Here is a 23443-nt window from a genome sequence, read left to right on the forward strand (position 1 = left end):
ATTGGAGCTTTTGCCCCAAGATATGCACGGTCACGTGCAGCGAGCATTGACATAAGCGGCCGATCCCGAGGACATTCCTGCAGCCTCAGGCACAATGCCCTCCATCCAGCGCAGAGAATGCAAACACGACAAACACGTGCAAACCCGATCAAGCAAAGCTTCATCACTTCTCGCTATTCTCTGTTCGCCTCCAACTCTCCTCTTTCGCTCTTGCGTCGTGCGTCCCTCCTGCTGCTGCTGCTGCTACTTCGCTTGCTTCTCCTTCCCTCCCTACACCCGCCCCAATTACCCCACGTTTCTATAATCACTTTCTCGGACTCGGTCCTGCCTTTTCTCAAACCTCTCTTTCCTCTTGGGCGCTCATTTACTTGCCTCTTTGCTCCCTTTTCTCTGACACTCGATCCTCTCTCTCTCTCTCTCTCCCCCCCCCCCTCCTCCTCCCTCCCCTTCCGCCCCGGCTCGGTTGATGGGTGTTAGTTTTTGCTTGTGATCGTCGTCCCCATTCCACTTGTACATCTCACAGTCTTTCTTCGACACTACATCATGTCAAGTCGTCAACAGATTGATTCCGTCATCGACGATGATGACGAGTTCTGGTACGTGTGGCCTTGCGCCGTCGGGTGCTCGGATTCTCAGGCTGACGACCTTTGTTTCTTCTAGCCCTCTCTGTATCGAAGAGTTCGATCTGTCGGATAAGAACTTCAAACCTTGTCCCTGTGGATATCAGGTACGTCTTTCGCTCTCTTACGTGTCCGCCCTTGCCGAGTCAACCAGATTCCTTCGCGGCTTGTTTCCCCGAACACTCGTCTCAAATCTAATTTGTATATCCGCAGATCTGTCAATTCTGTTACAACAACATCAAGACCCACAGTGAGGAAGGACGGTGCCCCAACTGCAGACGTGTCTACGATGAAAGTACCATCCAATACAAGGTTCCTGACGCCGACGAGTAAGTCGCTCCCGCCGGAAGTTGATTTGCACCAACCCTCGGTCCAGTCTTGGCATTAACCGTTTCTGTTCCGCAAATTTCTAGATTCAAGGCAGATCTCGCCCTCAAACATCGCAAAGCCGCCGCTGCGAAGAAGAAGGAGGCCGAGAAACGCGAGATTGAAGCCTCCAGTCGGAAGAACCTGGCTGGCGTCAGAGTCGTGCAGAAGAACCTCGTTTACGTGATCGGTCTCAACCCCACAATACGGGACGAGAGTCAGCTTCTGCAGACGCTGCGCGGCAGAGACTATTTCGGTCAATATGGTGATATCGAGAAGATCGTCGTCAGCAAGGCAAAGCCTGGTGGCAATCCAAACCAGGGCATTGGCGTTTACGTGACGTATGCGAGGAAGCAGGATGCCGCAACCTGCATAGCGGCGGTTGATGGGTCGGCTAATGGTGACCGCGTGTTACGGTAGGTCGATTCTCCGCGCCTTTGACCGGGCGCATTGCGACCGGCACTCGAGAAACTAACAGTTGTAGGGCGCAATACGGAACCACGAAGTATTGCTCGTCCTTCCTCCGCAACGAACAATGTCATAACCGAAACTGTACCTTCTTGCACGAAACTGGGGAGGACAGCGATAGCTACAGTCGCCAGGATCTCTCATCCATGAATACCCTGTCGAGTCAACGGCCGAACGGAGCCCCTACTGCTTCCGCCTACGCCATTCCTCCGCACGTTACTCGAACCTCTGCTCAACCTTTATCGCAACCGATGCGTCGTCAACCTAGTCGCGACGATGCGGCCGGCAGTCGGGTTCCCGATGGCCCCGCTCTTCCCTCGTCGGCTAGTTGGGCAAACAAGGACGCTGTTCTGAGTCGAGCTAGACGGGCTAGTCTCACAGGCAGTCAAGCGTCACAGAGCCCTCGGCCTGCCACTGCTACGGTCGCGCCTGTTCTGGAAGAAACGAAACCTATCGAAAGGTTGCCGCCCTCTACGCAGCAGGAGCCCGTCCAACAATCGCCCCCTCCTCCGGAGCGTAGATCCTCGACTCCACGTTCGCTTGAGCCTGTGCAGACGCCCCCACAACCCGAGACTCCATTGCTGGACAACCTTGTTAAGGCCGTAAACTCACCCGATTTCAAGTTCATTTTCTCGGCGGCTGGTCTGCCTGCGGAAGAAATTGCCTTGATTGAGAATCACCCCTCTTTCATTGACCCGTATGGTGGCGTTAAACGTCGCGCCATGCGCGAAAAAGCCGAACAAGAGCGCGCCAGACGGGAACAAGAATTACTACAGTCGGTGGCTGCCGAGGAAGAGAGTCGGGAGAGCGGAAGCTTGCAACTAGGTGGTGAGCCCGATGATGTTATGCCCCCTCGGGGTCGCAGCGGCCGCGAGTCTCACGGTGCTATTCAACCTCCCTCCCAGCAAGGCACAACCGAGAACTCCGCGGTGGGCTCTCCTGTGTCTGCCTCAAGCCACCAGTTCCAACAATTCAATCAGCAACTCAACCTCGCCGGTCGCAGCTTGACTCCCCAACAACAGCAGCAGCTACTCATCCTGAAGTCTGCCAACGACCGCGCTGCCATGGACCAGCTTCAGGGCAGTCTCGGTTCCGCTGCTCTTGATCAGGCCGCCCAGGTTCGTCAGGGTCTTCTCCAGAGTCAAATGGCGCAGTTGAATTCCCTTCAGGCTCAAAATCGCCAGAATTCCCGTTTCTCTTTCGCCAATGAAGTCAACTCGAAGAATCTTGCAAATGCCCGCATGCTGAGTCAACAGGCATCGTTGATGCAGTCTGTCGGCACCCCCAATCCGCTTGCAGCGCCCAGTCCACAGCACGGACTCAGCGGTGGCTACTTTCCCAGTGGTGTACAGGGTCCACCCCCTGGCTTGAAGACGGCTGGTACGCCTCCGATCAGCGGCGGTGGTATGTTCGCCCAAGGACACGGTTTCACCACAAACACTAGTCTCGGACTTGGAGCCAGTATCGGCAAGCAAGAAGCTAATCCCGACTTGATGCGTGAGTTGCTGCGTGGCCGCAATGGTGCCGGTGCCAGTGGTTTGCAGGGTCAAGAGGCCGCTAAGCGTGAGTTCATCCTTCCTTTCCTTCAGCAGCACCAAACCCCCCCTCCCCTGACTCCTGCCAATAATGGCCTTCTCGGCTCTTTCTATGGCTCTCAGCCGGGGACCTTCTCCGATTCTGGGCCACAGAAGCAGAAGAAGAAGGGGAAGAAGCACAGACACGCTAACACTTCCTCCGGTGGAGGTGGTGTAGTAGATCTTGCGGACCCGAGCATCCTACAGGCGAGGATGCATCAGAATGCTGCTGCTACTGCTGGGCAAGCACTGTACGGGAGTCAGGGCCAAGGTGGGTACAATCAGACCATGATGTATGGCGGCGGATTCAACCGCTGGTGATTGTTTCCCTTCCCTTTCCATAATATCCATATGCCTCCATAATGCCCTAATTGCCTCGTCATTCCCCCTTCCTCCCCCTTCTCTTTCCGTTGCTCATGATGACTACCCTTTTTCTCTGCATGTACTTCGCTACCTCCCGTATGCCTTTTGCGCTTCTATCTCCTCCCCGTTTTCTTTTTGTTCCTGATGACATGATATCATACTTATCTAGATGGGTCTGGGATATGATCTCTTATCTTTCTCTTATTCCTCATTGTGATGTTGCCCTTGTTCATTCGATGTTGAAAACTTTGCGACATATTCCACTTTGCAACGATGCATTAAGCAAACGGCTCTTGAAAAAACAAGGAATTCGGGCGGGGCGTGCCCTTGGCGTTATCTTTCATGGAATTCTTCGATTCTGCGTTGCTTTTATTTGACCTGTCCTGTCTCTGTCTTCCTCTTGCTTGTTGTTCTTGCTGTCCTCGATTCGCGCGTGCAGATATGGCGTCCTTGCACCCAATGGGCCCCTTGTGTTTTCCAGGTCCACTGCAAGTTGGTGGCTATCGTTTACTCCTGTTGTTCTTTCATCCATGCTGCGTTGACCTATCAGCATCTTGGTGGCCCAATCGGTCTGGTCATGGTTCTCATGTACGTTAACCTCCCTGCCCTGGCTTTTCATAAACACAAGCAGGGTCCTCTATCCGAAACCAATTTCTCACAACCATTGTTCATTTAGACACTATGCCTTGTGTGTCTTCCTGGCCACATCGGTTGGGGACCTTTATGTAATTAATTGCCTGCATTGACCCTTTCGTATCTGCGCGTCGTCTCGTCTTGTCGGCATGCCCTGCTTGTTCTTGTCTTGTTGCTTTTGCCGTTTGGATTTCGTCATTCTCTCCTCTTGTCACCTCTACATGACATCACACCCACCCATGCATCTCTCACCTGAAGATGGCTAACCGGGCTGGTTTCCTAGTTGACGAAGAATTCCCTCCGCTGGGAGCGCAGCCAAAGGACAAGCGTACCGTTGACAGCTTCGGATATCTTGTTCGCTCTCAATTCGCCAGCGACTCGCAAAGCTCTGCTCGTGCTGGAACCCCGACGCTGCCCCCCGGCCTTCCTCTTCCACACGCCCACCCCGCATCAGCCTTGTTTCAGAGTCCATTGAATCCGTCCAGTCCAACGACTTCGGTGTCCGTGCCGCCTGGCTTGAACCCACCATTCTCTCGACTGGGGACCCCATCTCAAGCATATCGGGGAGACATCTCCCGACAATCGTCGCCTGAGGTAAATGATACTCCTGACGATGTGCCCGCTTCTAGTCGCGTGAAGAATGTGTCGGAGATATCACTGGGCTCGCCTGTACCCAAATCCACAAGCAAGGCTCGCTCGCAGGCCAAGGGTGACCTAGCCGTTTTTACTGAAAAGAAGCCCATCGGCGCGTCCAAGCATACCTTTGCGAACGAGAAGGTTGTTTCCACCCCGGTGAAGTCCAAGCCCATCAGATTGGACCTGTCTCTTGGGACTCCTCAGGATGCTCCTAAAGCAGATCAAGTAGCTCCGAGTACGCACGGGCCAGTCCCGATTTCCGCCATTGGCTCCCGTCCCAATACCCCGTTGACCGGTGTCTCACGGGTCTCTGATTCTTCTGCTCCACGGCAGCCAAGGGTGCTTCGGGTGGTTGACACGCCTAAGACTGAGACTCCGCCCCCTCCTTCTGCCCCGCAGTCTGTCTCTTCTCTACCAACTGCCAACAAAGCTCGCTCTCGACGTCCTAGCATATCGTCCATGAGCAGGCCAGATACTCCGGGTGACTTCGAATCCGAAGCCGATATTTACACCTCAGCATCTGTGTCCCGTGCTAACTCCCCTCCCGCTGCCTCGCGAATTGGCTCTGCTCCCGTCCGGGCTATCACCAAGAGTCAAGCTAAGAAAGAGCGACGCCAGAAGGCCAAGGAAGCTGAGGCCAAGAAGCAGGAGACTCCTACTATCGCGGAAGAGCCAGTCCAAGCTCCCATCATTGGCCGCAAGCGAAAGACTAAGAAGACTCCTGTGACCACTCCCGACACGTCGACTGCGGCACCAGAAACCGCCTCGGAAGCTGGAAAGCCCGTCACACCTGCTAGTGCTGAGAGCAACGACAAAGCAGAACAGCGAGCCGAAGCTGCTAAGAAGGCTAAATCCAAGGACAAGGCGCCCAAGGAGGTTAGCCCCGCTCCTGTTGAGGTGAAAGCAACTCCCGAGCCCAGCACTCCTGCTGAAGCCTGGCGTTCAAAGAACACCGTGGAACAGTTGATCAAGGATGCAGAGTCCAGCAGCGGTTCCATCAAGGACCTGTTCGCCGAACGAACATCGCCTTTACAGGTTCTGCTCGCCCAGCTACACAAATCGGGCCATCTGGATCTGAATCATCACCCCTTATTCAACCCTACCAACCTCAACCAGCGGTTCGACATGAAGTGCACTTCGGATGACTATGAGATTTTGAAACAGCCAATTGAACTTGCCGAGGAACACCGCAAGGCTCTGCTCCGTGGAGAGCCCATTCGTATACACTCGGACCCTGGCTTGTTGAAGGACCGCTGTCTGATTACCCCTCGCGGCTGTGTCCTCCGTCACCTGTCGCAGGAAGAGGAAGACCGCTATCTCGCGCTGGAGAAGAGCATCGCTTGGGCAGTTGAATCATTCCAAGAATACTCGTCTGCTCCCATCACGGAACCAGATGTGACTAATCGCGTTGGTGGCCTCGATGCTCTCTTCGCCACCCCGGAGAACTTCAACACCTGCTGGGCGGACGAGAACTCGGTTACCCTTTCTGCTGTGTCCGCCTCGGCATCTCATTCTGGCGCGCCCGAGGTTACCAGTTTGTCAAGCATTCCTGCCCCGCCCAATGTTCTCTCGGCCATGGAAGCAGACAGCACCCGAAGCCACAATTGGGCCATTGCCAACACCGCTGAACTGGTGAATGCAACGGCCACCTCGGTGCGCTCCTTTGCCGCCGCCACGGCTAAGCACATGCTGGGTGCAGCGGGCGTTGTCATGGGTAGTATTCCGGACCTGGACGATGTGGTGGGCATGACGACAGAAGAATTACGCTCCTTCGCGGTCAAATCGCAGAAGGATCTGGAGTCCTCGCGCAAGGAACTGGACACGATTGACAAGAAACTCAATGCTCTGGTGAAGCGGAACCGTAAGCTCGCGCAGCAGGCTCTGGCCACGACCGTTGAGGGCTAAGGCGTTGTGGACTGGCGGTCTCTTACTTCTAACTGTATCAACATTTCTCTTTTTTCTGTTTATGATGAGCTCGGCTTCTGCCTCTGTATTTTTATTAGGCCTGTATTTTTACCCATGTTGCAGGAAAAAATCCGATTTCATGGCGTCTGGGATGGATGGATTGGGTTTGCAGCCGGTTAAACATAATGCATCATACGTTGATACTCGCATAATTGCATAATTGAAGCGATCGAATGGGTAAAACCAAGGTTACATCGATTCTGAGTCTGTCTCCTGGGCGGGGATCTGCACTGCACCTCCGCCCACTAGTCAATTTAATGCTTGTTTGGTTTGTTTCTCCCGCCAACCTCCATCCTCCATCCTTCTTCCCTCTTCCAGGTTCCATTTATCCGGTCCTACATGGATCCGGTTGTACAATTGGCTTCGACCTCCATCTTTGACATGCTTCAAAGGCCTGCCTGATGAAGCTTCCGAATCGCCAAGCGGGGACCCGAGTAACCAAATATCCAGCACCGCATACCAGAGCACAAATGTGGCCTGTCCGATTGCCGTCCGAACATTCCGTACAACCAGCTTCCCCCTCCCTTGGCTCCGTCACTTTTGACTTATATAGTCTAGTCGCTCAGACTTGGACCCTTGCTGCAGGATGACAAGACGTCACTCATCGTTGTCTCGGCTGAACTCCGATTCTTCCTGGTTGTCGTCGTGAAATGAGATAAAGCCCCGTCTCTCCTTGCCCGCAAGTGGAGCGTGGATCAAGAAACAACCATCTTCTCCAAGTTCCCCCTCCTTTCCCCGCTGAATAGAGAGAACAACCATGCGTGCGCTTCCCACAACAGCCACCACGCTGTTGGGCGTATTGTCCTTCCCCTCGGCGAGCAGAAGCCAATATGTTCGTGACCTGGGTGCTGAACAATGGACACTCAGCAGTGCCGCGTTGAATCGTACGGTGCCGGCCCAGTTTCCGTCTCAGGTACATATGGATCTCTTGCGGGAGGGAATAATTGGTAAGATGATGAGCTCTTCCATTCGCCAACTAGTCTCTGGGCTGTGATTTGCTGATGATATCCAATATTTACAGATGAACCGTAAGAATTGACCCTGCACCCTGCTTTGATGATCCTCTACGTTTTTAGAAGGGATACTGCATATTGTTTAGCGATCTTCTCTAATAAGACTCTGCACAGGTATAATGATTTAAATGATTTCAATCTGAGGTGGATTGCGGATGCCAATTGGACGTACACCAGCGGGAAGATTGAAGGCTTGTGAGTGATTTCCGTCCAGTACCGTGGTGACATACATTTGGGTTTGGTTTTTCTTTTGGGGTGGGGAGGTAAGTAATTTGAGCTTGCTAATTTGGATCTTTGGTTACTGTAGAGGGGAGGACTATGATTCCACGTGGCTGGTGTTCGACGGGCTGGACACGTTCACCTCGATCTCGTTCTGCGAACAATTCGTCGGGGCAACGGATAATCAGTTTCGACAGTACATGTTTGATGTCTCTTCCATTCTTAAAGACTGCCCTGAGGAACCGACTTTGAGTATTCAGTTTGGCAGTGCGCCGAATATTGTGGATGCCATTGCACGAGACCCGAGTTCGCCGAGTTAGTGGTGCCTTTTGTTTCCCTTAAGGATTGTTTTGATGTGGGATGCAGAGCTAATGATGGTTTAGCATGGCCCGAGGGAGTCCAAATCACCTACGAGTATCCTAACCGGTGGTTCATGCGCAAGGAACAGTCGGATTTCGGCTGGGACTGGGGTCCGGCATTTGCGCCGGCTGGACCTTGGAAGCCCGGATACGTGGTTCAGTTGAAACAGGCGGCCCCGGTGTATGTCCGCAACACGGATCTAGATATCTACCGGCTGGGACAAATCAATTACCTCCCGCCTGATCAGACCCAGCCGTGGGTGGTTAATGTCAGTCTGGACTATCTGGGCTCTCTGCCACAGAACCCGTCTATGGCGATTGAGGTGAAAGATCTACAGTCCGGAGAGATTCTTGCTTCACGGCCACTGACGAACATCACTGTCACCGAGGGCTCGGTCACGGGCGTCACGGTTCTGGAGGGAGTAGACCCGAAGTTGTGGTGGCCGCAGGGTCTGGGTGATCAGAACCTCTATAATGTGACCATTTCGGTTACCGATGGGAGAAATCAGTCTATCGCTGAAGTCACGAAGCGAACTGGTTTCCGCACGATCTTCCTCAATCAGCGCAATATCACCGACGCTCAGCTAGCGCAAGGGATCGCTCCCGGGGCGAATTGGCACTTCGAAGTCAATGGACATGAATTCTATGCTAAGGGATCGAACCTGATTCCACCAGACTGCTTCTGGACTCGAGTTACCGAGGACACGATGACTCGACTGTTCGATGCAGTCGTGGCTGGCAACCAGAACATGCTCCGCGTCTGGTCCTCTGGAGCTTACCTTCACGACTATATCTATGACCTGGCGGACGAGAAGGGAATTCTTCTGTGGAGTGAATTCCAGTTCAGCGACGCGCTGTACCCTACAGATGACGCTTTCTTGGAGAACGTCGCTGCGGAGGTGGTTTACAACGTCCGACGAGTCAACCACCACCCATCTCTGGCCCTATGGGCCGGTGGCAATGAGATCGAATCTCTGATGCTGCTGCTTGTCGAGGCGGCCGATCCAGACTCGTACCCTTTCTACGTGGGCGAGTACGAGAAGATGTACATCAGTCTCTTCCTGCCGCTCGTCTACGAGAACACGCGGTCCATCTCTTACTCTCCCAGCAGCACCACCGAGGGCTACCTGGACATCGACCTCTCCGCACCCGTCCCCATGGCTGAGCGCTACAGCAACACCACGGAGGGCGAATATTACGGCGACACGGACCATTACAACTACGACGCGAGCATCGCCTTCGACTACGGCACCTACCCGGTGGGCCGGTTCGCCAACGAGTTCGGCTTCCACAGCATGCCCAGCCTGCAGACTTGGCAGCAAGCCCTCACGGATCCGGCCGATCTGACCTTCAACAGCAGCGTGGTCATGCTCCGCAACCACCACTACCCCGCCGGCGGCCTCATGACCGACAACTACCACAACAACTCGCTCGGCATGGGCGAGATGACCCAGGGCGTGCTGGCCTACTACCCGACGCCCAACATCCCGTCCGACCCCGTGGCCAACTTCAGCGCCTGGTGCCACGCGACCCAGCTCTTCCAGGCGGACCTCTACAAGTCGCAGATCCAGTTCTACCGGCGGGGCAGCGGTCTGCCCGAGCGCCAGCTAGGGTCCCTGTACTGGCAGCTCGAGGACATCTGGCAGGCGCCCTCGTGGGCGGGGATCGAGTACGGCGGCCGCTGGAAGGTCCTCCACTACGTGGCGCGCGACATCTACAAGCCCGTGATCGTCTCGCCGTTCTGGAACTACACCACCGGCGCCCTGGATATCTACGTCACCTCGGACCTGTGGACGGCGGCCTCGGGGAGCGTCACCCTCACCTGGCGCGATCTGTCGGGCAAGCCCATCGCTTCGAACGGCGGCCTCCCCACCAAGCCGCTCCCCTTCCACGTCGGTGCGCTCAACTCCACGCGTCTGTATCGGATGAACATGAAGCAGCAGCCCCTGCCGCGGCACGAGGATGCCATCCTGGCACTGGAGCTGACCGCGACGGGGTGCCTGCCGAACACCGACGAGGAAGTTAGCTTCACCCATGAGCAGTGGTTCACGCCCGCGTTCCCGAAGGATTTGGATCTGGTTAATCCCCGGGTCAGGGTTGAGTATGATGCGGCGTTGGGAAAGTTCGCGGTCGAGGCGACGGCCGGGGTGGCGCTGTATACTTGGTTGGAGCACCCGGAGGGGGTGGTGGGGTACTTCGAGGAGAATTCCTTTGTGGTGGTGCCGGGCCAGAAGAAGGTCGTGGGGTTTGTGGTGCAGGCGGATGAGACGGACGGGGAGTGGGTGCATGATGTGACGGTCAGGAGTCTGTGGAATCTAAATGGGGGAGAATAGAGGCGAGAGGATTCTTCGTGGGAATAGGATCTAGTAGTCGGTAGGCGATTGTGTAGTCTAGTGTATAGAATTGAATAAATGACATGGTTATGTGTGAGGATTCTCTTTGTGGATGGATATTGTACTTCCTCTGCCAAGCCTGCACAGCTTTGAGCTTAAACATAAGCTGGACCCTGCTATTAGTGTCAATGGATAACTATACACGCCATTGTGAAGCGCCAGGTTATGAATCGGGTTGATTATTCGACGATTTTATGTATGGGCTTGCAGGTCAGATCTTCAGGTGCAAGACCGTATAGATGGATGTGGCGACAGTCAGATTTTTTCAAAGGGGTTCCTAGTAAGTAGTATGTCGATTATGGATGAAATGGTGATGAGTTTACTGGCCCAAAGAGGAAAGCTTGATGCCTTGAGAGTCATGGAATCGGTGAGGAAGGAAGAACTCTACACGAATTCACGGTGTTTACATACTCGCTGTCCTGTTTGAACTCATGTGACCTCGCTGAACCGAGGCGTTACACGCACAACGCCGATATAGTAAATCAGCTTGATTGATTAGGTTGCACAGGGGACTATGGACAGTGAGTCAAAGCTGACAGGAGTAAGTTGAAGTAGTGAAAGCTCCTGTCTTCAGAACACTGTATATGACTGTGGGGAATATATCTCCTACAGCTCTACAGTATCTACGTCTTGGGGAGATCATCTACGTGAAACAAAAAGCGTATAACTGCTATCTCATATTGATTAATAGATCATATAGCAAGACAACTGATTCCTGATATTGAAGAACACACTTCAGATGATAGCAGGACTGGCATCAATCTAGAAGAGTGAGAGGTGATGCTAATAGAACGAACTAAGGTCATAACTGGTTATACACAAAGCTGACTAACACACCCACACCCGCATCGCTACACTCCCATGTAACGACCCGGCATAACCTTCCTTCTCGCCCGCGATACACCATTTCCACTCTATACTTCCTTATCAACGCCTTCCCCCTCCCCGCGACCTCACCGCGCCGGCCTCCCAGGCCCGGTAGAACTCAACCCTCAACATTTATAACTCACATCCAACCTCGAAATACCCCTCAGGGGAAATATCCTTCCAAAATGCAAGGCTTCAGTAAGTTACCCCGCCGTACCCACCGCACCCCCCGCACCCAACACCAAACCTACCAGCAGCAATCACTAAGCATCACCCATCACAGACATGGGACGGTTCGTCTTCAGCCAAACCCTCCCCCGGGTTTCAGTCCCCCCCTGCCCTACCCCCCTAACTCCTGATGTACTGTGACCAGCTACGTCCCCCCCGACCAAGAAGGCACAACCACCGGCAACGCCCTGCACAAGAAACACCCACTGGGCGCACGCGCGCGCCACCTCAAAACCACCGGCAGCCTCATCGTGCGCTTCGAGATGCCCTTCGCCGTGTGGTGCACCACCTGCCAACCCCACGAGACCCTCATCGGCCAGGGGGTGCGCTTCAACGCCGAGAAGAAACAAGTCGGGAAATACTTCTCCACCCCGGTGTACAGCTTCCGGATGAAGCATGCCGCCTGCGGCGGGTGGATCGAGATCCGCACCGATCCCCAGAATACCGAGTATGTGGTTGTGGAAGGGGGGCGGAGGAGGGATCTGGGGATTGCTGCGGGAGGCGGGGATGGGGAGATTGTGCTGCCGGGGCCGGGGCTTGGGTTGGCGCAGGTGGGAAAGAAGATTCATGGGGAGGTGGATCCGTTTGCGAGGGTGGAGGGGAAGGTGGAGGACAAGCGACGGGGCGAGGGGGAGAGGGAGCGGATTTTGGAGTTGCAGGTGCGGCAGGCAAGGGATTGGGAGGATCCGTATGAGAACTCCAGGAAGTTGAGGAGGGGGTTTCGGGAGGAGAGGAAGGGGTTGGAGCGGAAGGAGGCTGAGACGCAGTCGTTGAGGGATAAGTTGAGTCTCGGGATTGAGGTCGTCGATGAGACGGAGGGGGATCGTGTGAGGGCCGGTTTGGTGGAGTTTGGGGAGCAGGGGAATACGTCCACCAGGCTGAAGCCGCTGTTTGCGGCCGGCCCGCGGGCTCGATCTACGGGCAAGGAGGGGGATGCGCTGGAGTCGCGCAAGGCCTTGTTTCGCAGTGAGTTGAGGGGTAATACTCGCGCGGCGGTGGATCCGTTCCTCAGTAGTGATTCGAGTGAGTGGCGTCCGGAGAGCAAGAGACGGAGGACTGTTGCGAATAGTCGGCTTGCTGCTGAGGAGGCGGCGGCGGCGGCGAGAGATAGCAGTGCCACGCCTGACAGTGAACCCGTGAGGACGGCAGAGACCACGCCGCCGCTGGCTTCGGCTGGGCTGGTAGATTACGCGTCGGATTCTGATTGATTCTACATGGTGCATATGCTACATTGGCGTTACTTGGTTGTTCGTGATACCCTGGGTGGTTGTTGATATATCTGGATTACCATATTGAGTTTTATGACTGCATGGCTGCATGCCTTCTACTCTGAAGATTGCGATGTGAGAATGTGAGCATCATTGATGCGTCGGGTATATGGTTGACAGTAGAACTTTTGCAGATGGCCAGCTTACTTAGCCCAAGGGGCCTTGGTGAGCATGTCCTCCTGGGCTGCCGGTCCATCCGGAGCCGACCTTTGCTGGGCACTCGCCCACGGCGCTCGGGTAGGCGCCATGGGTCCGGGGGGTAACCGTGAGGTATCAGGGAGAATCGGGGCTCTTGCTGGGCCTCCAGCCCAGGGTGCAGCTGTGCCACCACCCGCTGGGTTTGCCTGTGAGCCGGCAGCCCAAGGAGCCGTGGTCCCCGGTGCAAGAGAAGGTTCCTGGGGTCGCGACTGAGGCCCTGAAGCGGCATGCACCGTTGACGGAGGGGGCACCGCATTGGGGTCGCGATCCCAGCTGAACAAGGATCCAAAGGGAAAATGCTGGACGACGGGGAACTTGGACAGAACTTCCGCATTGTACATCTTGATCATACCCTAGCAGCTGTCAGTTGCAAATGCTTCTGCTTGGTCGGACGCGAAAGTACCTTGTTGATCTTGGCCCAGCCAGTGCGGATGCCTGAAATATCGTAGAGCATCGGACTATGTTCCCAGAACGGCCCCTTCTTCACATCGTAGATGAACCCAATAGCAGAGAAATACAGGTTGGTTTGTCTCTCCCGTTCCACGACGGCCGCCTTCGCGACACCGTTGGGGTCAGGTGCATCAGGAAGGGAGCCTTCCTCAGGTACTTGGTCCGTTTGCGAAAGCGCCGGGGCGTACTGCGCCGAGCCGAAGATGTAGGGAATGAACGAATGATCGTCTAATCCCCATACGCCGTGAGACCCAGCCGGCTCCAGGGTGTAGGTCTTGATGATGATGCGGACGAGTTCCAGGTAACTCATTCAGGTTTAGCAGGATATTGGTCTTTGATTGGACGTCAAACTCACGGTTGGATCACGCCTAAAACGATAGCTCGTTCCTCCACCCCAGGGGTGTTCTGAGGGAACCCATTTAGCTTCCATAGGGCTCCCAAGAAGGCCAGAAAGCTCAGCTCGTGACCCGTGCCGTAATCGAGGCGTTGGGGACTTCCCCAGCTACCAAGAAAATAGGCCTTCAGTTCTACTTCGGCTGTCGGGCCGTTGGGGTCGGACGATTTAGTCTTCAGAAGGTCTGCGGGCAGGCACTCTTCCAGTAGGCTTGAGACGCGGCTCTCCACGATTTCATACCACCGGCGGAAGCTGATGTTCCCAAATCTGCGGGGCCCCTTATCGGGTGGTGCTTCTTCTAGAATCGCTTCGAGCTTGGATAGTAGTTGCTGCAGCTGACGGACGGGGGCGGAGTACTCGACCGCATCGGATCCCACAGGCCAGGTCTGAACACGCCCATCTGGCAGTTTGGCGGGGAACATGGACCGGTTGAGCTGCAGCAAGAAAGTCATAATATCCACATAGCCTCTGGAGCACAGGAACTCCGACACATCCTGGTGCTCGTGGATGCGTTTGATGGGCTCCCTGAAGCTGTGTCCCGCGGAGGGGTCAATGACAGGCAAGACACGGACCAGCCCGTTTGCAGCCATCGTGGAAATTGGTGTGACTGTTTCTTTGTCCGAGTGATGGAGGAGTCTCAGCGATCAGGTGGTCTAGTTTTCTGATTTGATAGATCAGTTTTTTGAGGCTGCGCCAACAGGTTGCGTCGCCCTCGTGAAAGCCGTGGTTGTGGGGGGATGGACGGGCGGCGAGTTGTTGCTGTTGTTGGCTCGGCCGCCCGCAACTTATCGATAACGGTCGATGACGCTTGGATGGACTAGTGAGTTAGAGTGTGTTATCGATTGTTTTGGTCCGACAACCCGCAGCCGCAGCTGTCAGTCGCACCCCCCGAATCAAGTCCCCGCAAAATCACACTGCCTTTTTCCCCCTTCATTCTAAACTCACAATGCTATGAAGGAACCGCAACTGCGTGTCCCGTTGAGGTTCAAATCCCATGGGCGTTCAACATGGCGAGATCCCCGCAGTCCGCCGCGTCGCGACGAAGGAAGCGTGATTCCACCACGCAGTCGGTGGATTTTTTGAACACCGTGATGCACAAGACCTTTCCCTCCAAGCCAGACATCACCTCTCCGAATACCCCTACACGCCGTACACGTCGCACCACTCTCGCGGAAATCCGACCCTCTCGCGAGGACCCGTGGGAGATTCCGCGATCCCCTGAATTGGCACCAGCGTCGGAGCCCCGACGTCGACTCCCAACGAAACTCACCACTGCCCAGACATCGTGGAAATCTCGACTGCGAGGCATTTCAGAGGTTGAATTTGGCGGAGAAGTGGTTACACCCGGGATTCAAGGGCTACACAAGGGTGGGGTTACGAAAAACGATAGCGGGGAAGGAAGTGAGGGTGCTTACGACTATGCTGAGGATGATGAAGATGCAGAGGTTCTTGGAAAAGTTGGCGACAAAGAAGACCATGGGCCTGATGATGACACCGAGATGATTGATGTTCAAGAGGAGGGGTCCATGGAAGACAATCCACCTCAGTTGAATCTTTTCTCCGATAACGATCAAGAGCTTACACCTGCACAGCATACATCCAGTTCGTCTTCCGTGCCCGATGACGATGAGTCGCAGCTACAACCAGTGAAAAGACTGGCGAAGCCGAGCAGTGCCCACTCGCATCTAGCAGAAGACATGGATTATTCCGAGGATGAGCAAGAGCATGCCTCCCAAGCATCGGGCAGCAGCCAGCGACGACCCACAAGTTCATTTTCTCAGGCTAGAAGCGATAGTGAAGAAGAAGTGGAAAGTTTGTCAGATGAAGCATTGGGTGATGACTATTCAGATTCTACGGGCCAGACTTCAACAACTGCGGAAAATCGTACCGAGCGGCGAGGAAAGGCTTCAATGCCAGTGGAAAAAGGCCTTAGTCCCAAGCCTATCGGTGAAAAGGAGCGAAGGAGAACACAAGGAACAGTAGCAGCACCTCCCAGCTCCTCGCGAAGTCGTGCTGTCGGAGTATCAGCTCCAAGTCGAAAAGAGCCACCGCCGGGACGATCAACTAGGTCGGTGACTACAAGAAAACAAGGTGGAGCAGATCCATCGCACCATTTACGGATTCGCAATCCGCCTCGACAAATCCAAGACACGCCTGATGAAGCCCGTGAAGCCTCCGCAGATGATGCATACAACCCCACTGGTTCAAAAGACGAACGCGATGACTCGGGCGATTCGGGCGTGCATGCTGCTGAGGCCGAACCGTCCCCGATTGCAACCCCAAGGAAACGAAGACGGACCGCTGTCCCGTTCCCAACCGTGCAAGCACCGCCGTCCCGCCAAGAGGCAGATGTAGCACAGCCGACTCCTGGATCACCACATTCTGGAAGCACCGACTCTCAAGTGAATCCACATTCGCAGGGTGCATCGGATGAAGATAACGACTCCAGCCAGAGCTCGGACAATGAATCGGATTCCTTAGCGGACAGCCCGTGGTTTGGGAAAGCGTCCGAGGCGGATGGCCAAAAGAAAGGTTGGAAGGCTATTATCAGGCAAGGTCGGAGATCCACTCGATTACGGGAGTCATACAGAACTACTGAGCTCGACTCGATCCGAAAACCGATCTGGTCGATGATCGCGCTTTACAACAACCTCGTAGAACGCTCCGAGGCTGGCGAAGGGCCTTCGGACAACGAAGTCTCACGTTGCGGTCGACTCCTGAGGAAGGCCAACGAGAAGCACGAGAAGCTGCTCCACAAGGTCTTCAACTTGGGCAAGGAAGGAAGTACCCGGGCCGACAAGAAGCAGGGGGTGGCCCTGGTGCAGGCCTTCTACAAGGAGATCATTCCGCCTATGGCGAAGGTTGTGTTCCTTTGCTACGAGATCTACCATACCCACGAGAATCTCTTCAGTGAGGCTTATGGCAACCTTTGTGACCATCTGACTACGCTGTCCGAGTGGATTCAGTGGGTAGACTCGATCTCTGGCTATCTGGATCAACCGAGCTGCGTTGAGTGGGGCCTTCGTCGCGCCCTAGGAGAGCTCGTCCAGGCCTTGAATTATGGCCGGCTAAAGAAGGCGCAACGACCGAAGCCCCCCGAGAAAAAGAAAGGGCCGCCACGGGGGAACCTGAACCCATGGACGCAGGATGAAGAGGATGCTCTTTGCCAGGGATTGCAAAAACACCCCGGTAAGTGCTTTCACACCATGATCGAAATTATGGATTGAGTGCTGAAGAGATGATTTTGTAGAGAAATCGACCAACCGTTATAAGTTGATCATGGGGGATTCTCGGCGGCGGCTCCCGAAGCGCGGCATCATCGATCTCCGCAAGAAAGCTCGAGAGTTGTATGAAAAGTACATGTCGGAGATAGAAGAGGAGTTGACAACAGAGGAGGGCCGGAAGAAATGGGAGTGGGTGACCAACATCCCCGGGTCGCGTTAATTTTAGAACTAACCTCCAGCACTGTTATTGTTGGTGTTGAATTCCTCCCAACCACGGGGCATGGATGGAGGACGGCGGGTGGTCGGAACCATGGATCCCATTGTTTTGAATAGCGGGGAAAGGAGAAAGGGGATGGATTAATCCACAACAAGAGATTCAATGAAATGTAAATATGTAAATATGTAAATATGGTCCGGGCAACTCAATGACAGATCTTGTTCCGGAGACGGGTGAACATTGGCTGTGCAGTCAGTTAGTCAGTTAGCTCAGTTATACATTGCCAACCAATAGTTCAGGGTGGGAAGAGGCTGGCTTTTTGTTTCTGGTTGGAGGGGAAGGGGAAGCTCCTTTTCTGGGGGAGGGGGAGACGTACTGGTGGTGGACAGTAACTACTAGACAGTGGCAGTACTTCTTCACATACATACTACTAGGTAGCTTCCTCAGCTTCCTTCCTTCCCTTCCCCTCCTCCTCCTCCTCCTCCTCCTCCTCACTCTCCTATTCTTCCACTTCCACTTCTTCCGCTTCTCTCCCTCCCTCCCTCTTCTCTCTTCCTCTCCCCCATCCCTCTCTTCTCTTCCATTTTGACAATCCGCTCATCACTCCACCTTCATCTCTCTCTGTCCTATTTTTCTCTTGTACTTACTTACTTTGTAATACTATAATTGATTTCTTCTTCTTTTCATTTCCGACCTCTCTCCGTTCCGTTGTTGGGAACCTTTTGTGGTTGATACTACTTCCCACCAGCGCCAGTTCTCGGTAAGTAGTAAGCCAACTGCTCATACTACCTTCTCCCCTCTGGGTCTGCATGCCCGGGGCAGAAGCATAAACCCCTCCTACGATTCCCGTTCCCTTCCCCTCCATGATCTTTTCATTTCTGTCGGAACAATTGTCGGAGCAAGGCTCCTTGCCATTGAGAGAAGCCCGCTCAGGTTGGTTGCGCAAATTGCGCTTGTCTCGTCCTGTTCTCCGCCTGGATACCCTCCCCCCGGAGTTTGGAGGGCTAAAAAAAAAAAGGAGATCCGCCTCGGCTACCCGTCGCTGCTCCCTCCGCCGGATTGAAGAGAAACAAAAACATTCAACCTCACTGGCTTGCGTTCTTGCCTCTATTCTCCTTGGTGATCTGGTGCTAGCTGGCGACTTTGGCTACTCTTTCCACTTCTGGCCAGCTGGAGCTGTATCATCTGCATTGTCCCTTTTAGCATTGTTTACTCGACTTTACCCCCTCAATTTATTTTGTCTTCGCTGTCCGAGCTAACGTGGACACTGTCAATTCGCTAGACTCCCCACTTGAGAACTTTCTCTCTCCCTCCCCTTTTAAGAAGCTCGTGGTGCCCACCCCCTTTTGACCAACGACTCGCGACCTCCTCCCACACCGCATCATGGCTTCCACTGAGGATCCCGTCGCTCCTGTCGCTCCCGCTGAGCTTGAGGCCGACATCGCGCCCCCCGCGACTCCCGTCGAGTCCACCATCCTCTCCGGGAGCGAGGGACCCCTGACCAGCCCCGAGGCCTCCAGGGACAAGGAAAATGTCAAGGCATCGCCGCTCAAGAAGAGCCCAACAAGCACTACCACCACTAGACGTCCGCTCTCGGGGACGACCGGCGCTACGAAACGGCCCAGCTCGGTCTCGGGACCTCCCAAGACTACAACTTCGACCTCGCGCACCGCCACGACCAATGGGACCACCCTGAACAAGCCACCCACCCGGCCGACCAGTACAACCACTGTGCGCAAGCCCCTTGGCACTTCCACCACCACAAGCTTGCACCGGTCTCGCGCATCCGTCAGTTCCGCAGACGAGAAGTCCCGGTCGGTGGCTAGTTCCGGCGACGAGAAGCGAGGAATCTCCAGTGCAGCCAAGCGCATGTCGCTGGCAGGGACCCCCGCCACTAGGGCCCCGGTCAAGTCCACCACTTCCACCTTGGATCGACGCTCCAGCATTGCGGGCTCTACTACGGCCGAGAAGAGAACTTCCACCTCTCGTCCCAGTACAGCGTCCACCGTGAAGCCACTCGCGAGGCCGCCTACCGCTACGTCGGCCTCTCGCCCGACCACCTCCTCATCCGCCACGGCACGCCCGACCACCCGTCCCTCTTCCTTGGTCTCTAAGCCCGCCACGTCCACTGTGACCAAGCGCCTGAGCACTGCTCCCAAGAGTGCCGGAGAGGATGCGGAGAAGATCCAGTCCCTGCAGAACCAGCTGTCAGAGAGTGAAGCCACGGTCTCTAAACTCAAGGCGGATCTGGACACGGTCAACATCAAATTAACCGAATTGTCGTTGGCTCCGAATGACACTGCTACCCAGGATATCGACGAGGCCACCAGAGCGCTGCGAGAGCAACATACGGCGGAGATCGAGAAGTTGACGACCACGCATGAGGAGCAGCTGCAGGCCCTGCGGGTCCAGCTTGAAGAAGCGGAGGTCAAGCACAAGGAGCTCGAGGAGAAGTCTCTGAAGGATCTAGAGGAGGCGGCTCAGAAAGCTGCCGCCGCTGGAGACGATGATACCGCTGGTGCCTTGGAAGAACTGAAGCAGACCCATCAGGCTCAATTGGAAGCGCTCGAGAAGGAGCTGGAATTGCAAAAGGCTGCGGCTGCTGGATACGCCGAGCAACTCGATACCTTGAAGGCCGAGTTGGAGTTGCAGAAGAGCCACTACACGGAGGTCACCCAAGCCCTGGAAGCTAAGGCCACCAAGCTTGACGATCTTCAGCGAGAATTGAACGGCCGGGACCAAGTGGTGGAAACCTTGCACATGGAAATGGATCGCCTGAACCATGCTAAGCAACAAGAGGCTCGGGCGGCCGAGGAGGCTGCCAAGCAAACCATTGCTGCCCTGGAGGACAAGGTTGCCTCTCTCGAAACCAAGCTGGTCGAGGCTGGATCGGTCACCGACCAAAGTGGTGAGGAGACGGCTGCCCGTCTGGCTGAGAAGGATCAAGAAATCGCCGATCTGAAGGAAGCCCTCACGAAAGCTCAGGATGAACTTGAACAAGCCCGCGAGTCTGTGGAGATCGCGCTAGCCGAGAAGATCAAGGAGCTCGAAGCTGTCCACGAGGCCGCGATTGCCAAACTTCACTCCGAGCATCAGGAGATTTTGGAAAAGACGCAGGATGAGCTGCAGCAGGCACGCGACGCTACCGAGACAGGCTTGGGAGAGAAGGCCAAAGAGCTCGAAGCTCAACACCAGGTCGTCATCAGCCAGCTCCAGCTCGAGCATGAAGAAACCCTCAAAGAGGTGCGGGCCGAGCTCCAGAAGGCACGCGAGGAAGCCGAGGCCGGCTTGAGCGAAAAGTCCAAGGAGCTTGAGGCTGCCCACGAGGCTACGATCGCCAAGCTCCAATCCGAACATGAAGAAACTCTTTTGAAGGTGCAGGCTGAGCTTGATCAAGCACGCAATGGCACTGAGTCCGGCCTGGGAGAAAAGGTCAAGGAGCTCGAGGTCGCGCACGAGACTGCGGTTGCCAAGCTTCAGTCTGAGCATCAAGAGACCCTTGAAAAGGTCCAGGCCGAACTTCATCAGGCGCGCAACGACACCGAGACTAGCTTGAGCGAGAGAACGAAAGAGCTCTCTGCTGCTCACGAGGCCGCCGTTGCCAAGCTCCAACTCGAGCATCAAGAGGCTCTCGAGAAGGTGCAGGCCGAACTTTCTGAGGCGCGCAGCAGCACGGAGACCGACATGGGTGAGAAAGCCAAGGAGCTCGAAGCCGTTCACGAGGCTGCAGTTGCTAAAATTCAATCTGAACATGAGGAGACAGTCTCCTCTCATTCTGCTACCATCGCCGAACTGAAGGCGAAGCACGAGGAAGCGCTCGCTTCTGCTGCTGCTGCCCATGCACAAGAGCTTGCTGCTGCCAAGGAGGCGGTCGAGTCTGCAGGCACCACCCACTCTCAAGAACTTCAGGAGCTCCGGGACAAACTCCAGGCTTCCGAAGCCGCCCACGAAGCCGCAACTGCAGCGGCGCAGGAGGACCGCGAGGAATTACTTGCCGAGCTCGATGCTGCGCATCAGGCTGAGTTGAATGCCCTCCGACACCGGTTGGAGGCCACCGAGCAGAATCTCACTGAGGTCCGACAGGCTCTGGACGATGGTGCTAACTCGGCTCAGGACCTAGCCATCCAGGAGATTGAGTCTCTCAAGGAGAAGGTCGGGGCCCTCGAATCGCAACTGTCCACCGGCCAGGGCGAGATCAAGTCCCTCCAGGATGCGATTCAAACCAAACAGGGACAGGCCGAAGCCCTTCAGCAGAGCCTGGACGCTTTCGAAGACAAGACCAAGGCTAAGGATGCCCAGCAGCAGAGCCAGCTGAAGTCTTTGGAGGAAGCTGCTATCGCTGCCGGCAAGGAGCTGGAAGACAAGGCCAAAGAGGCCGCTGCTATTGCCGAGCAACACGCACAAACCCTCGAATCTATCCGGGCCGAACATGCTGTTGAACTTGACAAGGCTCGGACGGACGTTTCTGGGAATCAGGAGCAGGCACTTGGTGAGCTTCAGGCCAAATATGAGGAATCTGTGGCTCTTCTGCGTGACCTGGAATTCAGACACGCCCAGCAGATGGAAGCTCTCCAGGCCGAGCTCAACACGGCCCTTCAGCGCCATGCCAACGAGATCACCTCCCAGGCTGAGGTTCGCGCCCAAGAAATCGCGGAGCTCCAGAAGCAGCACGAGGAAACCCACAAACAACTCCAGGCTGAGCTGCAGGCCAGCCAGACCTCCAAGGCTGCCGAGTCGGATGCAGAGCATAGCAAGGCGATTGAGCAGCTCCTGACCATTCAGGAGGAAAAGCTTTCCAACCTCCGTGCTGACCTCGAGTCCACAAACCGGGCTAAGATTGAAGAGCTACAGAATGCGCACGACTCGACCCTGGCGGAAGTTCACGCTCAGCTCGTGGAGGCTCAAGCTGCGGCTCAGGATGCTTCCCTTCTGGAGAGCCTGAAGCTGACCATTGCCGACCTCCAGAACCAGCTGACGGAAGCCGAGCGGTCTGCTGCGGTGAGTGGTGAGCTCGCTGGCAAGCACAGCGCCGACCTTTCCAAGGTCGAGGCCGAGAAACACGAGTTGGAAGAGAAGCATCAAGCCGTGTCGGCGCGCGTCGAAGAGCTTGAGAAGACCTTGGTGGCTTCGCAGAGCGCAAGAACGGAGTTGGAGGCGGTCCTGCAACAGCTTGCCGCATCCAACTACGAACTGTCGCAACTCAAGAGCCAGCACGAGACTCTGACGGGCGAGCTCGAGCAGTTCCGCTCGCAGAACCGGAGCATGGAAGAGCGCGTTCTTCAGGGTGAACGAGACCTGAACAGCCAGATCGACAAGAACATGTCGCTCCTCAACCAGCTGGGAGAGGTCGACTCAATGATCTCGGCCAGCCGCAAGCGCACGCGAGAACTGGAGGCGGAAGTGGCGGCGCTGAAGGCCGAGCGGGACAGTGCCAAGGGCTCGTCGGTTGGCCTGGATGGCAGCCGGTGGGCTGGAGAGACCCTTGCCAGAGAAGACGGTGGTTCCACCGCAGTCGAAGGTGAGGACCTTGGTTCATCTATTCAGGGAACGGTGGGATCTCCCCGTTTATCGTCATCACCCTCTCCTACGGGACTGCCCCAATTCCACCCTTTCACATGACTACGCCCGTTCCCAATGTATGTGTCGACATGGAGACTGATTGGTTTTTCTTTTTTGGGTTATATAGATGGCCAGCATCCAAGAGCAGCTTAAGCACATCCGTACCACTAATGACGATTGGTATGACGAGCACCGACGGTAAGAGTCTCTTCCCATACTTGGCCGATGCACCAGCTGACCGGATGATGTCTCAGAATCCTTGGCGAATTGGCCGAGTTGTCTCGTCGAGCGACGCCTAACCCTCCGAGTCAGTCGACGACACCGCAACCCGAGAAGGCGAACGGCTCGAGCAGCAGTTCGGACGAGCAAGGGGTTGAGGAAGGATCCTCGTGAACGGGGAGAGAAGACTCTGGGCTCGGGGGAGGATGA

At 55.4% G+C, this 23443-nt stretch overlaps 6 protein-coding genes across 6 annotated transcripts; 5 read left to right on the forward strand and 1 right to left on the reverse strand.

Annotated features, from left to right (window-relative positions):
- Nucleotides 1-543: 543 nt before the first annotated feature.
- BO82DRAFT_377833 (CCR4-NOT core ubiquitin-protein ligase subunit MOT2) lies at nucleotides 544-6565 on the forward strand (the record flags this gene model as incomplete). Its single annotated transcript, XM_025637606.1, has 6 exons — nucleotides 544-596; nucleotides 661-727; nucleotides 834-949; nucleotides 1034-1402; nucleotides 1471-3299; nucleotides 4308-6565. The coding sequence occupies 6 exons, from the start codon at nucleotides 544-546 to the stop codon at nucleotides 6563-6565; spliced, it is 4692 nt and encodes a 1563-aa protein (XP_025487875.1).
- Nucleotides 6566-6952: 387 nt separating this feature from the next.
- Nucleotides 6953-10634, forward strand: BO82DRAFT_344402 (beta-mannosidase mndA). The gene is made up of 5 exons (XM_025633661.1): nucleotides 6953-7572; nucleotides 7647-7653; nucleotides 7753-7833; nucleotides 7946-8172; nucleotides 8241-10634. Exons 1-5 carry the CDS (start codon nucleotides 7383-7385, stop codon nucleotides 10547-10549), a joined length of 2814 nt encoding a protein of 937 aa, XP_025487876.1. The 5' UTR covers nucleotides 6953-7382; the 3' UTR covers nucleotides 10550-10634.
- Nucleotides 10635-11661: 1027 nt separating this feature from the next.
- On the forward strand, nucleotides 11662-13247 carry BO82DRAFT_386445 (Saf4/Yju2 family protein; the record flags this gene model as incomplete). The annotated part of the gene is made up of 2 exons (XM_025638248.1): nucleotides 11662-11678; nucleotides 11850-13247. 2 exons carry the CDS (start codon nucleotides 11662-11664, stop codon nucleotides 12910-12912), a joined length of 1080 nt encoding a protein of 359 aa, XP_025487877.1. The 3' UTR covers nucleotides 12913-13247.
- Nucleotides 12989-14758, reverse strand: BO82DRAFT_358052 (phosphotyrosyl phosphatase activator; the record flags this gene model as incomplete). The annotated part of the gene is made up of 3 exons (XM_025636177.1): nucleotides 13976-14758; nucleotides 13574-13925; nucleotides 12989-13523 (listed from the first exon to the last, which is right to left on the reverse strand). Coding segments are annotated over exons 1-3 (1385 nt in total), but the record flags the coding sequence as incomplete, so codon positions are not given.
- Nucleotides 14759-14882: 124 nt separating this feature from the next.
- Nucleotides 14883-17665, forward strand: BO82DRAFT_358053 (uncharacterized protein). Its single transcript, XM_025636178.1, has 2 exons — nucleotides 14883-17203; nucleotides 17265-17665. Exons 1-2 carry the CDS (start codon nucleotides 15022-15024, stop codon nucleotides 17456-17458), a joined length of 2376 nt encoding a protein of 791 aa, XP_025487879.1. The 5' UTR covers nucleotides 14883-15021; the 3' UTR covers nucleotides 17459-17665.
- A 1173-nt stretch (nucleotides 17666-18838) lies between these two features.
- On the forward strand, nucleotides 18839-23407 carry BO82DRAFT_293263 (M protein repeat protein; the record flags this gene model as incomplete). The annotated part of the gene is made up of 5 exons (XM_025631788.1): nucleotides 18839-20698; nucleotides 20729-20962; nucleotides 21179-23005; nucleotides 23142-23212; nucleotides 23269-23407. 5 exons carry the CDS (start codon nucleotides 18839-18841, stop codon nucleotides 23405-23407), a joined length of 4131 nt encoding a protein of 1376 aa, XP_025487880.1.
- Between the last annotated feature and the right edge of the window lie 36 nt (nucleotides 23408-23443).

This window comes from Aspergillus uvarum (genome assembly GCF_003184745.1).
Source record: "Aspergillus uvarum CBS 121591 unplaced genomic scaffold BO82scaffold_65, whole genome shotgun sequence".
Taxonomy (NCBI): Eukaryota; Fungi; Ascomycota; class Eurotiomycetes; order Eurotiales; family Aspergillaceae; genus Aspergillus; species Aspergillus uvarum.

What these genes read in the sequence shown, in the direction of transcription:
- BO82DRAFT_344402 (XM_025633661.1), top strand. Translation starts at nt 7,383, where the DNA reads ATGCGTGCGCTTCCCACAACAGCCACCACGCTGTTGGGCGTATTGTCC. An exon ending in AGCGGGAAGATTGAAGGCTT is followed by an intron (nt 7,834 to 7,945) that starts GTGAGTGATTTC and finishes TGGTTACTGTAG; the next exon opens with AGGGGAGGACTATGATTCCA. An exon ending in ACGAGACCCGAGTTCGCCGA is followed by an intron (nt 8,173 to 8,240) that starts GTTAGTGGTGCC and finishes ATGATGGTTTAG; the next exon opens with CATGGCCCGAGGGAGTCCAA.
- BO82DRAFT_358053 (XM_025636178.1), top strand. Translation starts at nt 15,022, where the DNA reads ATGGCGAGATCCCCGCAGTCCGCCGCGTCGCGACGAAGGAAGCGTGAT. An exon ending in GGGATTGCAAAAACACCCCG is followed by an intron (nt 17,204 to 17,264) that starts GTAAGTGCTTTC and finishes ATGATTTTGTAG; the next exon opens with AGAAATCGACCAACCGTTAT.